The sequence below is a fragment of the Mus caroli genome, unplaced genomic scaffold (genome assembly GCF_978045245.1).
Source record: "Mus caroli unplaced genomic scaffold, Mus_caroli_1 scaffold_13, whole genome shotgun sequence".
Lineage (NCBI taxonomy): Eukaryota > Metazoa > Chordata > Mammalia > Rodentia > Muridae > Mus > Mus caroli.
The window spans coordinates 16,460,647-16,473,240 of NW_028227268.1; the positions used below are offsets into that span (position 1 = coordinate 16,460,647).

Consider the following 12,594-nt stretch of genomic DNA (forward strand, 5'->3'; position numbering starts at 1 on the left):
AACAGAAGAGGACTCACCCTGAAAGTCGCACAGACTATCTAACAAAAACCTCAACACCAAGCAGGAGAAACCCCCTTTTGCTTTCCTGGTCAAGGTTGTCTACGAAAATATTATAGACTATTGCTGTTGCCCTTGTTTGGCCCCCAGGAGTAGGTTAAGTCCCTATTGCTGAAGACACTATGTATTTCAGTCAGATACAGGGTCTAAAGGCTCCTTAGCTGGAACTGACCTAAATGTTTTCTCCCTGAAGCTTTCACACTGCCAGAAGGCACATGCAATCTTCCAAAGGAGGGAAGCAATCAACAGTCTTACCCAGATATAACACCTATGTACAACAACAACTAGTATGGAACAATTATCCTAAGGGCACAGTAGTGGTAAGCATACCGTGGTGATAACCAACAGGTCTCTAACTAGGTTTACATAAGAATCACTCACCAAGAGGGCAATTATGCTTGATACTGGAAACCTACCCAACTACCCAGAACTAGTCAAGTAAAAGATCTTGCAAGGGAAACTATAATACACCTACAATATAGGTAAAATAGAGGATTTTTTTAAAGGTAGATAGTTAGTATGGTTACTAAACCACATAATCCCTAACTACCCTCTAAATATTTGTCCTTATACCCACACATAAATGTAGTTCTCATCTATCATCAAAAGAACTTCTTTTTCCAACAGATGAAGACCATTACAGAAAACTACAACCAATCACAATACAGAGTTATGGAGCCCAGTCCTGATGAATACATCTACAAAACAACTACCATACCTAAGGCTCAGGGAAATTTTAGGAAGAAGGGATGGGAAAATTGTAAGACCCTGAGGATCAGGAAGCTCACTATGAAACACTATCTCCTAGGAATGTCAGAAGCTGTACTCATAACACTGCACCAGCATGACTGCCTAAGCATGAGCTGTGCCAAAGTGTACTAGAGACAGGCCGCCTTGCCTCAACCCTACACAAAACTACAGGCAACCAAGGAGTGCTGAGAATGGAAGAAATAACCTACCCCAGAGAAGAGAACACCAACTGGTTCAGCCCTGGTAACATACATGCAAGTAAAATTATACAGACTGAATAACACACACACACACACACACACACACACACACACACACACACACAGAGGAAAAGTTTAGGAAAGGAAAGGAGGAAATGATGTGATTATATAATAATCCCAAAAATAAAAGAAAAACTGAATAGTAGCCTTATTAGAAAAAATTAATAAAAAGCCAAAAATTAAATAGAAAAGGGAAATAAAAGAGTCTAAAATAATACAGCAATTTTATCATTTCTTCTCAGACAACTATGACAACAAATATATTGATGAAAAGTTTAAAATACTATATGAAGCGCTGGAGTTGTAGCTCAGTTGTGAGACGCATACAACCTCTACCCTGTACCACACAAACCGGATGTGGTAGTGCACACCTATAATTCTAGCACTTAGGAAGAGGCCAGACAACCATTAGTTCAAGGTCAGCCTCAACATGAGACTGTGTCTTGAAAAAAAGAAGAAAGGAAGGAAGAAACAAAGGGAGAGAGAAGAAAAAGGAGAGCAGAAGGGGAAAGCCAGTATGTTATTATACTCCCAACAAATGATGGTGTTAAAATTTTAATTTGTTACTTTCCAAAGATAAAAAATAGTATCTAGACATTTGCCATTAATGCTGGGGGAAAAATTAAGCCTTAATATCATTTTAAAAAGTGACATGGGGTCCCATTGGATTACATCAATAAACATTAAGTGAAAACTTACAATACCTAAAAGAGACCCAGCAAAATCCCAGTCCCCAAATGAAGTTATGAAGAAGGAACAGCTGACACTGAGAAATTTTTACCTTGCCCAGAGCGGCTTTGGCGAGAATCTACACTCGACTGTCTTCGATCCGGTGGTTCCTCACTTCCTCCATCTGCATTAAATTAAAAACAACATAAATAGATGAAGAATTTGGCATAATTCCAGTGACCTCTGTATCATAAAACTACTATGTATATCACTTGTTTTCACTTCTTATAATTAAGATCATTAAAAAATCTTAGGATTTTCTTATGTAAATCAATAGCTATTGCCTTTACTCTTGTAGGAGGGTTTGCATTCACATCCAAAACACAAAGCTTTCCCCTCCACCAAACACACTCGTGAAGGAATGAAGACATTTATTGGTTCCAAAGTTTATTTAAAGCATTCTAGTTTAGAAGCCCTGACCTTTAAACAATATTTAAAAGACAGACAATTGCTTGCCTAAAATATGTCAAATAATTTCAAGAACTGTATGTTTTACTATAGTAAAATGTTTAATAAGACATTTAAAAAAAATGAACAGGCCCGCCCTTGATTAATTTAAAAAAAAAAATCAGTAAACTGCAAGTGATTTGCAAGTGATTCAATAAGAGATACAAGCAGACAAATCCTGAAGATATTTTACTCATGATTTTTTAAAATTATGTGGCAATACTCATTTCACTATCCATATTTTAATTTTTTAAGAAACAAAAATATATCTCTATACAATTTTTTGAAAACTACAGCAAATATAAGTTCATAAATAATTCTATTATATTATATAGAAACAAAGTGACTCGTGATAGATGAAAATAGATTTAGAATTCCATAAAGTATATGAAAATTAAAACCAAAAACAAACACAACCAACCAACCAACCAACCAACCAACCAACCAACCAACCAACCAAAAGAAAACAAGAACAGCCTACAATCCATGCTTCATGGTGCATGTCTATACTCCCAGGATTCAGGAGGTTGAAGCAGAGGAGCTGTAGAGATTAACTGCTTCAGGTAAATCTGGACAACATAGAGTGCCCGGTCAGCCTAAGTTAAATAGCAAACCAAAAATCAAACTAAAGAAAAATCAAACCAAAAATCTAACTAAAGAAAGCCACATAGTGGTCTAAAGTTATATATTTCTTTTCATTTCCATCAAATATAAAATGTACTAAAGACTCAATAAATAACTTCCACTTGTTTCTAGTATAACAGAAATAAGAAGCAACAATTATGGGCAGGTTTAAGAAACACTACTCTTTTTTTTCAAATTTTTATTAGATATATTCTTCATTTACATTTCAAATGCTATCCCAAAAGTCCCCTATACCCTCCCCCTGCCCTGCTCCCCTACCCACCCACTCTGGCCCTGGTGGTCCACTGTACTGGAGCATATAAAGTTTGCAAGACCCAGGGGCCTCTCTTCCCAATCAATGATGGTCGACTAGGACATCATCTGCTACATATGCAGCTAGAGACATAAGCTCTGGGGGTACTGGTTAGTTCATATTGTTGTTCCACCTATAAGGTTGCAGATCCCTTCAGCTCCTTCGGTACTTTCTCTAGCTCCTCCATTGGGGGCCCTGTGATCCATCCAATAGCTGACTGTGAGCATCCACTTCTGTATTTGCCAGGCACTGGCACAGCCTCACAAGAGACAGCCATATCAGGGTCCTTTCAGCAAAATCTTGCTGGTGTATGCAATAATGTCTGCATTTGGTGGCTGATTATGGGATGGACCCATATGGGGCAGTCTCTGGATGGTCCATCCTTTGGTCTTAGCTCCAAACTTTGTCTCTGCATGAATATTTTATTCCCTATTCTAGGGAGGAATGAAGTATCCACGAGTTGGTCTTCCTTCTTGATTTTCTTGTGTTTTGGAAGTTGTATCTTGGGTATTCTAGGTTTCTGGGCTAATATCCACTTATCAGTGAGTGTGTATCAAGTGACTTCTTTTGGGATTGGGTTACCTCACTCAGGATGATATCCTCCAGATACATCTATTTGCCCAAGAATTTCATAAATTCATTGTTTTTAATAGCTGAGTAATACTGTGTAAATGTACCATGTTTTCTGTATCCATTCCTCTGTTGAGGGACATCTGGGTTCTTTCCAGCTTCTGGCTATTATAAATAGGGCTGCTATGAACATAGTAAAGCATGTGTCCTTATTACCAGTTGAAACATCTTCTGGGTATATGCCCAGGAGAGGTATTGCTGGATCTACTGGTAGTACTATGTCCAGTTTTCTGAGGAACCACTAGACTGATTTCCAGAGTGGTTGTACAAGCTTGCAATCCCACCAGCAATGGAGGAGTGTTCCTCTTTCTCCACATCCTCGCCAGCATCTGCTGTCACCTGAATTTAGGATCCTAGCCATTCTGACTGGTGTGAGGTATTTTGCATTTCCCTGATGATTAAGGATGTTAAACATTTTTTTCAGGTGCTTCTCAGCCCTTTGGTATTCCTTGGTTGAGAATTCTTTGTTTAGCTCTGTACCCCATTTTTTAAATAGGGTTATTTGAATTTCTGGAGTCCAGCTTCTTGAGCTCTTTGTATATATTGGATATTAGTCCCCTATCAGATTTAGGATTGGTAAAAATTCTTTCCCACTCTGTTGGTGGCCTTTTTGTCTTATTGACAATATCTTTTGCCTTACAGAAGCTTTGCAATTTTATGAGGTCCCATTTGTCAATTCTTGATCTTACAGCACAAGCCATTGCTGTTCTGTTCAGGAATTTTTCCCTTGTGCCAATATCTTCGAGGCTTTTCCCCACTTTCTCCTCTATAAATTTCAGTGTCTCTGTTTTTATGTGGAGTTCTTTGATCCACTTAGACTTGAGCTTTGTACAAGGAGATAAGAATGGATCAATTTGCATTCTTCTACATGATAACTGCCAGTTGTGCCAGCACCATTTGTTGAAAATGCTGTCTTCTTTCCACTGGATGGTTTTAGTTCCCTTGTCAAAGATCAAGTGACCACAGGTGTGTGGGTTCATTTCTGGGTCTTCAATTCTATTCCATTGATCTACCTGTCTATCACTGTACCAGTACTATGCAGTTTTTATCACAATTGCTCTGTAGTACAGCTTGAGGTCAGGCATTGTGATTCCACTAGAGGTTCTTTTATTGTTGAAAATGTTTTTTGCTATTCTAGGTTTTTTTTTATTCCAGATGAATTTGCAAATTGCCCTTTCTAACTCAGTGAAGAATTGAGTTGGAATTTTGATGGGAGTTGCATTCAATCTGTAGATTGCTTTTGGCAAGATAGCCATTTTTACTAGATTAATCCTGCCAATCCATGAGCACAGGAGATCTTTCCATCTGAGATCTTCTTTGATTTCCTTCTTCAGAGACTTGAAGTTCTTGTCATACAGATCTTTCACTTCCTTAGTTAGACTTACACAAGGTGTTTTATAATTTTTGTGACTATTGCGAAGGGTGTTGTTTCCCTAATTTCTTTCTCAGCCTGTTTATTCACTGTGTAGAGAAAGGCCACTGATTTGTTTGAGTTAATTTTATATCCAGCTACTGTACTGAAGCTGTTTATCAGGTTTAAGAGTTCTCTGGTGGAATTTTTAGGGTCACTTATATATACTATCATATCATCTGCAAATAGTGATATTTTGACTTCTTCCTTTCCAATTTGTATCCTCTTGTTCTCCTTTTGTTGTCAAATTGCTCTAGCTAGGACTTCAAGCACTATATTGAATAGGTAGGGAGAGAGTGGGCAGCCTTGTCTAGTCCCTGATTTTAGTGGGATTGCTTCAAGAGAAACGCTACTTTTATTCTGTCATCCATGCTCTTTTCTGCTGCCTAGAGAGCTTGTCTTGACGTTTACCTCTTTTTAAATTCAGGGCTTATATTTAAATTTATTATGGAAATAAAGTTTTTAAGAGTACATTTACCCTATGTAACAGTGACTAATATATATCAAGTATAATTTATCAATTTTTATTCTATTGCATAGGACCTATGTAGTAGGTACCATGAGGCTCAGCATCAATTGATTGATTTCATAAATATAATAGTTGTAAATATAGAAAATAATTGGCAGGAAATATTTATATTTGAGTCCATTATAAGCTTGATAACTTAATATTCTGCTACTAGCAAGATTTTTAAAATAATGCAGCAAATCAAACGATGCAATACAAAGCTGTATTTGTGTCAGTATAAAAACATTTTAAAAATAAACCCAGCTCAAATATTATATACCTGATAAACATGCTAAGAAAACAAAAGACTACTTGAAATACAAGGCTATGAATCTTTCCTTTAAGTTAGGTTGTGGTGTATATCCCTTTAATCCCTCAAAAAGCAGAGTGGTTTGAGGCCATTAATTATGATCTACAGAGTAGATTTTAGGACAGCCAGGGCTAGACAAACGAAATTTTGTCTTGAAAAACTAAAGAATCTTTCCTTTAATATAATAAGACAAAAAAATTTAAAAAGGTCCCTCTATATTATTATTCCAGAATGAGTTATCTGCCTTGGTTGAAATTAAAGCTCAAATTCTTCACAATGCTGGAAGCTGCTATACAGGTAGCAAGGGGATGAAAGTCAACAAGGGTACTTTACAGCTTTAGAGCCTGCATGCTATAACACCATCTTGCTGGGCAAGAGGTGCTCACCACTACAATTATGGCACAAGTATTATGGTAGTAACCAGCTGATTTCTATTGAGGGCCACTTTGTAGGAGGAAGTTCATGTGCTAACATAGTCAAAGGTCCATGGCTGGTAAGTCCTAGGTACTAGGGAAAATTTACTACTATTTTGCTAATGAACATATTTATGTTTATGTCCACAGACTAATACTGTCCTCAGCCTTAGGAAGTTTCTCTTTAGAGCAAACAGCTGTTAAAGCAAGTCAAGGGGCGAACAATGAATGATTGTAAGTAGCATGCTCTGCATTGACTAGGCCTCTCTAGGCCTAGGAAACATAAAAAAGAGAGGCACAAAACATGTAGGAAACAAACAACAGATAAGAATGCCATAAAACACCCACTTAAGGGCATGACAGCAAAGATACCCATAAACTCCTAACAGCTGCTGCTGCTGCTGCTCAGTCTTGTAAGGCTGCACAAGACTGAGTCAGGAAAAAAATGTCAGACTTAGATAGGAGAGGGGTACATGAGTTCCCACCTTATCCAGGACACTAAAAGCAGTCAAGAGCTGCTGGATGCTAGGAAATCATTGTCTTAAGTGATGTGGCTCTTGATTAGTTATTCACGCTCCAGGGAGATAGCCTCACACCCATGCCACACATGAGCAACCCTGTTTAAAACCAATATATCACAAAGCAAAATAAAAGCAAAACAAAAAGAAGTACAAGTGTGATGGGGACTTGGTGAGAAGAAGGTGAAGTACTGATGGGGGTGGGAGGAAGAAGAGAGACCATGAAAGGATGAATGTGTTACAGGTGTGCAAAATTGTCAAAGGATAAATTAAGAGACTTTTAAAAACTTCTAATTATTTTTAAGGAAATGTCTATGTTTACATCATTTTAACTCTACATTCTAAATAAACAATTTTACAGATTCTTTTAATAATGCTTGATATTTTATTTTATGTATTTATTTATTTTAGTTTTTCAAGTCAGGGTTTTGTTGGGGTTTTTTTGTTTTTGTTTTTGTTTTTTTTTCTCTGTGTAGCCCTAGCTGTTCTGGAACTTACTTTGCAGACCAAGCTAGCCTTGAATTTAGAGATCTGCCTGCCTCAAAGTGCTAAGACTAAAGGTGTGTGCCACCACATCTGGCAACATGTGACATTTTAACTGGACCAACTCAAAGTTAGAATGTGTTGTTATTTTTAACCCTCTAAGAGGTCTTTCATGTCAGACATTCATGAATTAATATCCAAAATGCCCAAAAATCTTCAAGATTTTTGCTTAACTTGTATTTCTCTTATTAATAGTAAAATTGAAACTGGGATGATGGCTATGTAGCTAAGATACTTGCTGCACCAGAACAAGGACCTATTAACTCTAGCACTGAATGGGCATAGAAATGCCAACCCTGAGGATTCAATAACCAGCCTGCCTGGCTAAACAGTAAGCTTCCAGTCAAATTAGACACCTCTTGCAAAAATGTAGGGTGGATAAGCAATTGAGATGACATATGTATAATGTTTGCTCTCCTCACCTCCATAAGTGAGTCATGTGTATGTGTGTACTCTCTTCTAAAAATAACAAACTTAAAAAAGCAAATTGATTTATTCAAAAACGAGTGAAGTTAAATATATTCCACTGGCTATTTGGTTGTATAATCTTGTTTCTATCCTATTTTTGCTACTCTGTGTGTGGGAGACAAGTCCTTGTATATGCTCAGTGAAACACAATCACTTGAGTGACATCTGCAGCTCATTGTCACATCTTCTAATCTTTGCAATTCTGGAAACTCCTGTTTCATTTTTCTCAGATTGATTTCTAGACTTTGTTTTTATATTTTAATTGATTGATTAATCAATAGTAACTGGATATGAATTTCTTTACATTTTTCTGTTTAAGGTTCAGTGAGTTTCTTTTGATAAATATGACAAACATTCAGCTATTGTTTAAATAATGTTTTATCATGTTTCTATGTCTCTTCTTCTGGAACTACAATGGCACAAATGTTGACCTTTTGTTTCTGTTTTACATATCTCTGAGGCTCCCCGTTTGTTTGTTTCTCTGTAGATCTTGATAATCTGTATTTATATGATTTCAAGGTCATATAAATGCTAACTCTATCCCGTTAGATGATCCTACAAAGTACCTTTTTTCTTTGGTTATTATATTTTAGTTTTAAATTTTCTATTAGATTCCTTTTTTGTCTTCTATTTCCTCATTAAAACTTTTGTCTTTGTATTCATTTTGAGAAAGTTCATATAATTGCTGTTCAAACATTTTTATAAGTCATCTTTGTCTAGTAATTTCACTTACTCACCCAGATATTAACATCTATTATCTTTTCCTTTATAAACTGGTATTTCCTAGTTCTCTGTACATCAATTTTATATTAATTTGTTAATCTTTGTGTGTAATTTTAGAATAAATCTGAGCGATCTCAATATTTTAAATTATGATTTAAGTCTTTCCTTCTCTCTTTCTTTCTCTCTTTTTTAATTCTTTAATCATTATCCCTCTCCTGGTCTGCTCTCTGACTGTTCTTCATCCCATATCTACCCCCACCCCTCCATCTTCAAGAGGATGTCCCTCAATCCCATCCCACCAGACCTCCCCACTCCTTGGGTCCTCAAGACTTCTTTATCTGGAAAATGTGAGCTCCACTCTTGAAAGCTTTTTTTCACAGTTTTATTCTCTCCTATCTTGCCTATGTGCCATCCAGTGGTTGGTCTGTGTTCTGGTCAGTGATCTCTTGGATCAATCTTAAAACTCTTTCATATGATAATTATGGTCAGAGCAACTGTAAAGCTAGTTGTGAACCTTAGTGTTTATAGCTTTCTCATCTTCTTTCTTGAGGTCTCCTTCTCTACAGTCTTCAGTATGTTCCAGTTTCCTCGTATTCTTAGAAAACGAATTGTAGTAAACAGCTCTACTATTAGAGAAGGTTCTCCTCTCAGAATTTTATCTTATGTGGGTTCTCACCTTCAATAACAAGATGGGCAGACAGAGCAAGAAGAAAAGAAAACAAGGAGGTTAGGGAGGACTTCTATATGATCTCCCTGTGTGAGAAACACTCTTTTCCATTCCTCTAATCAGAACTAGAAAGCTTCTATTGAAGATTCCTCTGTCTGTAGCCTGGTGCCATTTAGCTGCAGTAAGCTCTAACTAGCAGATATCAGAGGAAAAGAAAATCCTAAATTCATGAATGGTTCAGACTCCCCCCACAATGTTCTCATTGCTCCTTCCTTTTCAGTCCCCAAGGAGTTATCTCATGCACTGTGTTCAGGATAGCTGCAATCACAGTAGGAAAGGCTGTGTGACCCCATCTCATGCAGAGCTGCACTTGGCTTCATATTATGAGGCTGCACCAGACTTTTTATTGTATGCTTTAAACACAAATCTCTTTTTTATGACAGGGCATGAATTTGTCTACTGTCTCTATCATCTGTTCATATTTATCCATTTTCCAGACCATACTAACAGACTCATTCAATACAGACTCAAACTCCAGAACACTTTCACAGACTCAAGCTCTAAGTAAGCCCTTGTAGACCCAGAAACCTGGCCCACTAACCTGTTGATTCACGTACTAAGCAACTTTCTAGAAAATCTAGCAGCAACCCTACCTATCTGTAGATACAGCCAGACAGCCTGCCTAGAATCTCTGCATGAGCTAAATGGTAAAGAACTTTCTCAGCAAAAGCCAATCCATAAGGGGCAGAATAGACACTTTTTTCTGCAAACATAAAACCAATACAAGGCCATAAGGGTAATGAATAAGATATGTGACATCACCAAAGGAACAAAACTTAAAAACATCCTAAATAAACAGAACTATGAACTACTTGATCAAGACTTTGAAATAATAATCATAAAGAAATTCAGCAAGTCACAAGAAAACACAGATAACAAAATGAAATCAGGTAAACACTACTTCAACAAAATGAGAAACTGAGAAAGAAACAGGAATTTAAAAAAAAAAAGAGTCACACATGAGGCAGGCACAGTATCACATACCTCTAAACCTACTATTTGGTGGGAGGATGAAGAAGGATCACAAGAGTTTGAAAGCAGCCTTGGCTACGCAGGGGAAAGCTGTCTCAAAATAAATCATTGAAGTCTGAACTAATCAGCACAATTACTGAACTCAAAATTTTCATAGAGCATATTTAATCAAAGAAAAGAAAGAATCAGTGAGTTCACAGGTCAGCCTGACAAAAAGAGGGAACATAGGATGCAAGGAGTATTACAAAGCACACATGAAGAGAAAGGAATAAAGAATATCTACTTAAAGAAACAGTAATAGAAAAAGTCCACAATCTACAGAAATAAGCATTCATATCCATGAAGCCCAAACATCCAATATAAAGATACCTTTACCAAGACATACTATAATTATATTCTCAAAGCAAAGACAAAGACAAAGAGTTTTCTGTCTGTATTTTGCTTTCATTGTTGCTTATTTTGTAGGTCACCATGCTTCACTGTATTTTCAGTTGTGTTTTGGAGACAGCATCTATGTAGTACAGGCTGGCCCTGAAACCTACCTCCATTCTACGTTAGCAAGAAACAACTATGCAAGTAGTTGATAAAAATCCCATAGACAAAGATATTAACTACCATGATATGTCCAAAGTTCTGAAAGAAAACAAATTTCCAACCAAGAATACTTCAGTCCTCCAGAAACAAAGGAGAGATGAAAAATTTTTCCCATATATTCAAAAACTGTAGGTTCATCACCACTAAACCTATCTTATAAAAAATAAAGGGAAATCATCCAGTTGAGATGAAAATGTGTTAAATAACAGCATAAAAACAAAGTTATAAATCTGTAAAAGTTAGAAAATAGTCAAATTTTGAATACACTGATTCTGTAATGATGTTAGATAAATAACTTTTAATTGTAAACAAAAGATCTTTCCGGGCTAGAGAGATGGATAAGTGGTTCAAAGTACTAGCTGTCCTTCCTGAGGTCCTGAGTTCAATTCCAAGCACCACAAGGTAGCTCACAACTGTCTATTTAATTTGATGTCCTTTTCTAATTCCCTATTCTGCATGCAGGCATACATGCAAATAGGGTTCTCACATACAGTAATAAATAAAAAATATTTTTAAAAAGTTAAGATAAAAATGTTTTTAGAGGCAGGTGGATTTCTGAGTTCGAGGCCAGCCTGGTCTACAAAGTGAGTTCCAGGACAGCCGGGGCTACACAGAGAAACCCTGTCTCGAAAAACCAAAAAAAAAAAAAAAAAAAAAAAAAAAAAAAAAAAATGTTTTTAAAATATTTAGTTATCATGCTTTGAAAATAGCTGCCTGTAGGTCAAAGGCAGCATTTCAGCAATAAGTTTCCTCCAAGGACATATCCATGTTCATACAATTTATACATTATTGGTAAATTGACTGTGTAAAATTGTACATTTGGAAACTATGGTATTAATAAAATGAGAAATTAAAGTATATATTCTTTATGTGTTTGATGTTATGAGCTTAAAATAAATTAAAGATGCTTCATGGTAATCAAAAAGAAAAAAGTAGTAAGTAAACACAGAAGACAAAGAATATCCTAAGAAAATAATAATATTAAAATATCAAAGGAAGTAGCAAGAAGAATGAACAAAGGAACTATAAAAGTAAGAAAACTAATAAAACGGCAATAATAATTCATTATCTATCAATAGCTATGTAAATATCAACTCTCCTATCAACAGACAAAAAGTAGTTAGTGGAGGGAAAAAAAATGTAACTGTATGCTGCCTGAAGCGAGATTCATTTTAGCAGTAAGGACACAAGTAAGCTGACGTTGTGAAAGGAAAACTGTGTATCACAGGGCTCCCAATGGAGAAGCTAGAGAAAGTACCCAAGGAGCTAAAGGGATCTGCAACCCTATTGTTGGAACAACATGATGTACTAACCAGAACCCCGGAGCTCTTGTCTCTAGCTGCATATGTATCGAAAGATGGCCTAGTCGGCCATCAATGGAAAGAGAGGCCCATTGGACTTGCAAACTTTATATGCCCCAATATAGGGGAATGCCAGGGCCAAAAGAATGGGAATGGGTGGGTAGGGAAGTGGGGGGTGCTATGGGAGACTTTTGGGATAGCATTGGAAATGTAATTGAGGAAAATATGTAATAAAAATATTAAAAATAAAAAAAAATTAAAAAAATAAAAAAAATAAAAGAAAACTGTGTGTAAAC

The 12,594-nt window shown here is 36.4% G+C and overlaps 1 protein-coding gene across 7 annotated transcripts in view; it reads right to left on the reverse strand.

The window, feature by feature from the left end:
• The window catches only part of Tanc2 (tetratricopeptide repeat, ankyrin repeat and coiled-coil containing 2), a 335,376-nt gene that overhangs the window by 260,736 nt on the left and 62,046 nt on the right, over positions 1 to 12,594 (reverse strand). For all 7 annotated transcript variants that reach the window (XM_029484221.2, XM_029484218.2, XM_029484223.2 and 4 more), the window contains one exon: positions 1,849 to 1,920. In XM_029484221.2, coding sequence (XP_029340081.1) covers positions 1,849 to 1,920 — 72 coding nt within the window. The remainder of the gene's footprint in view (positions 1 to 1,848; positions 1,921 to 12,594) is intronic.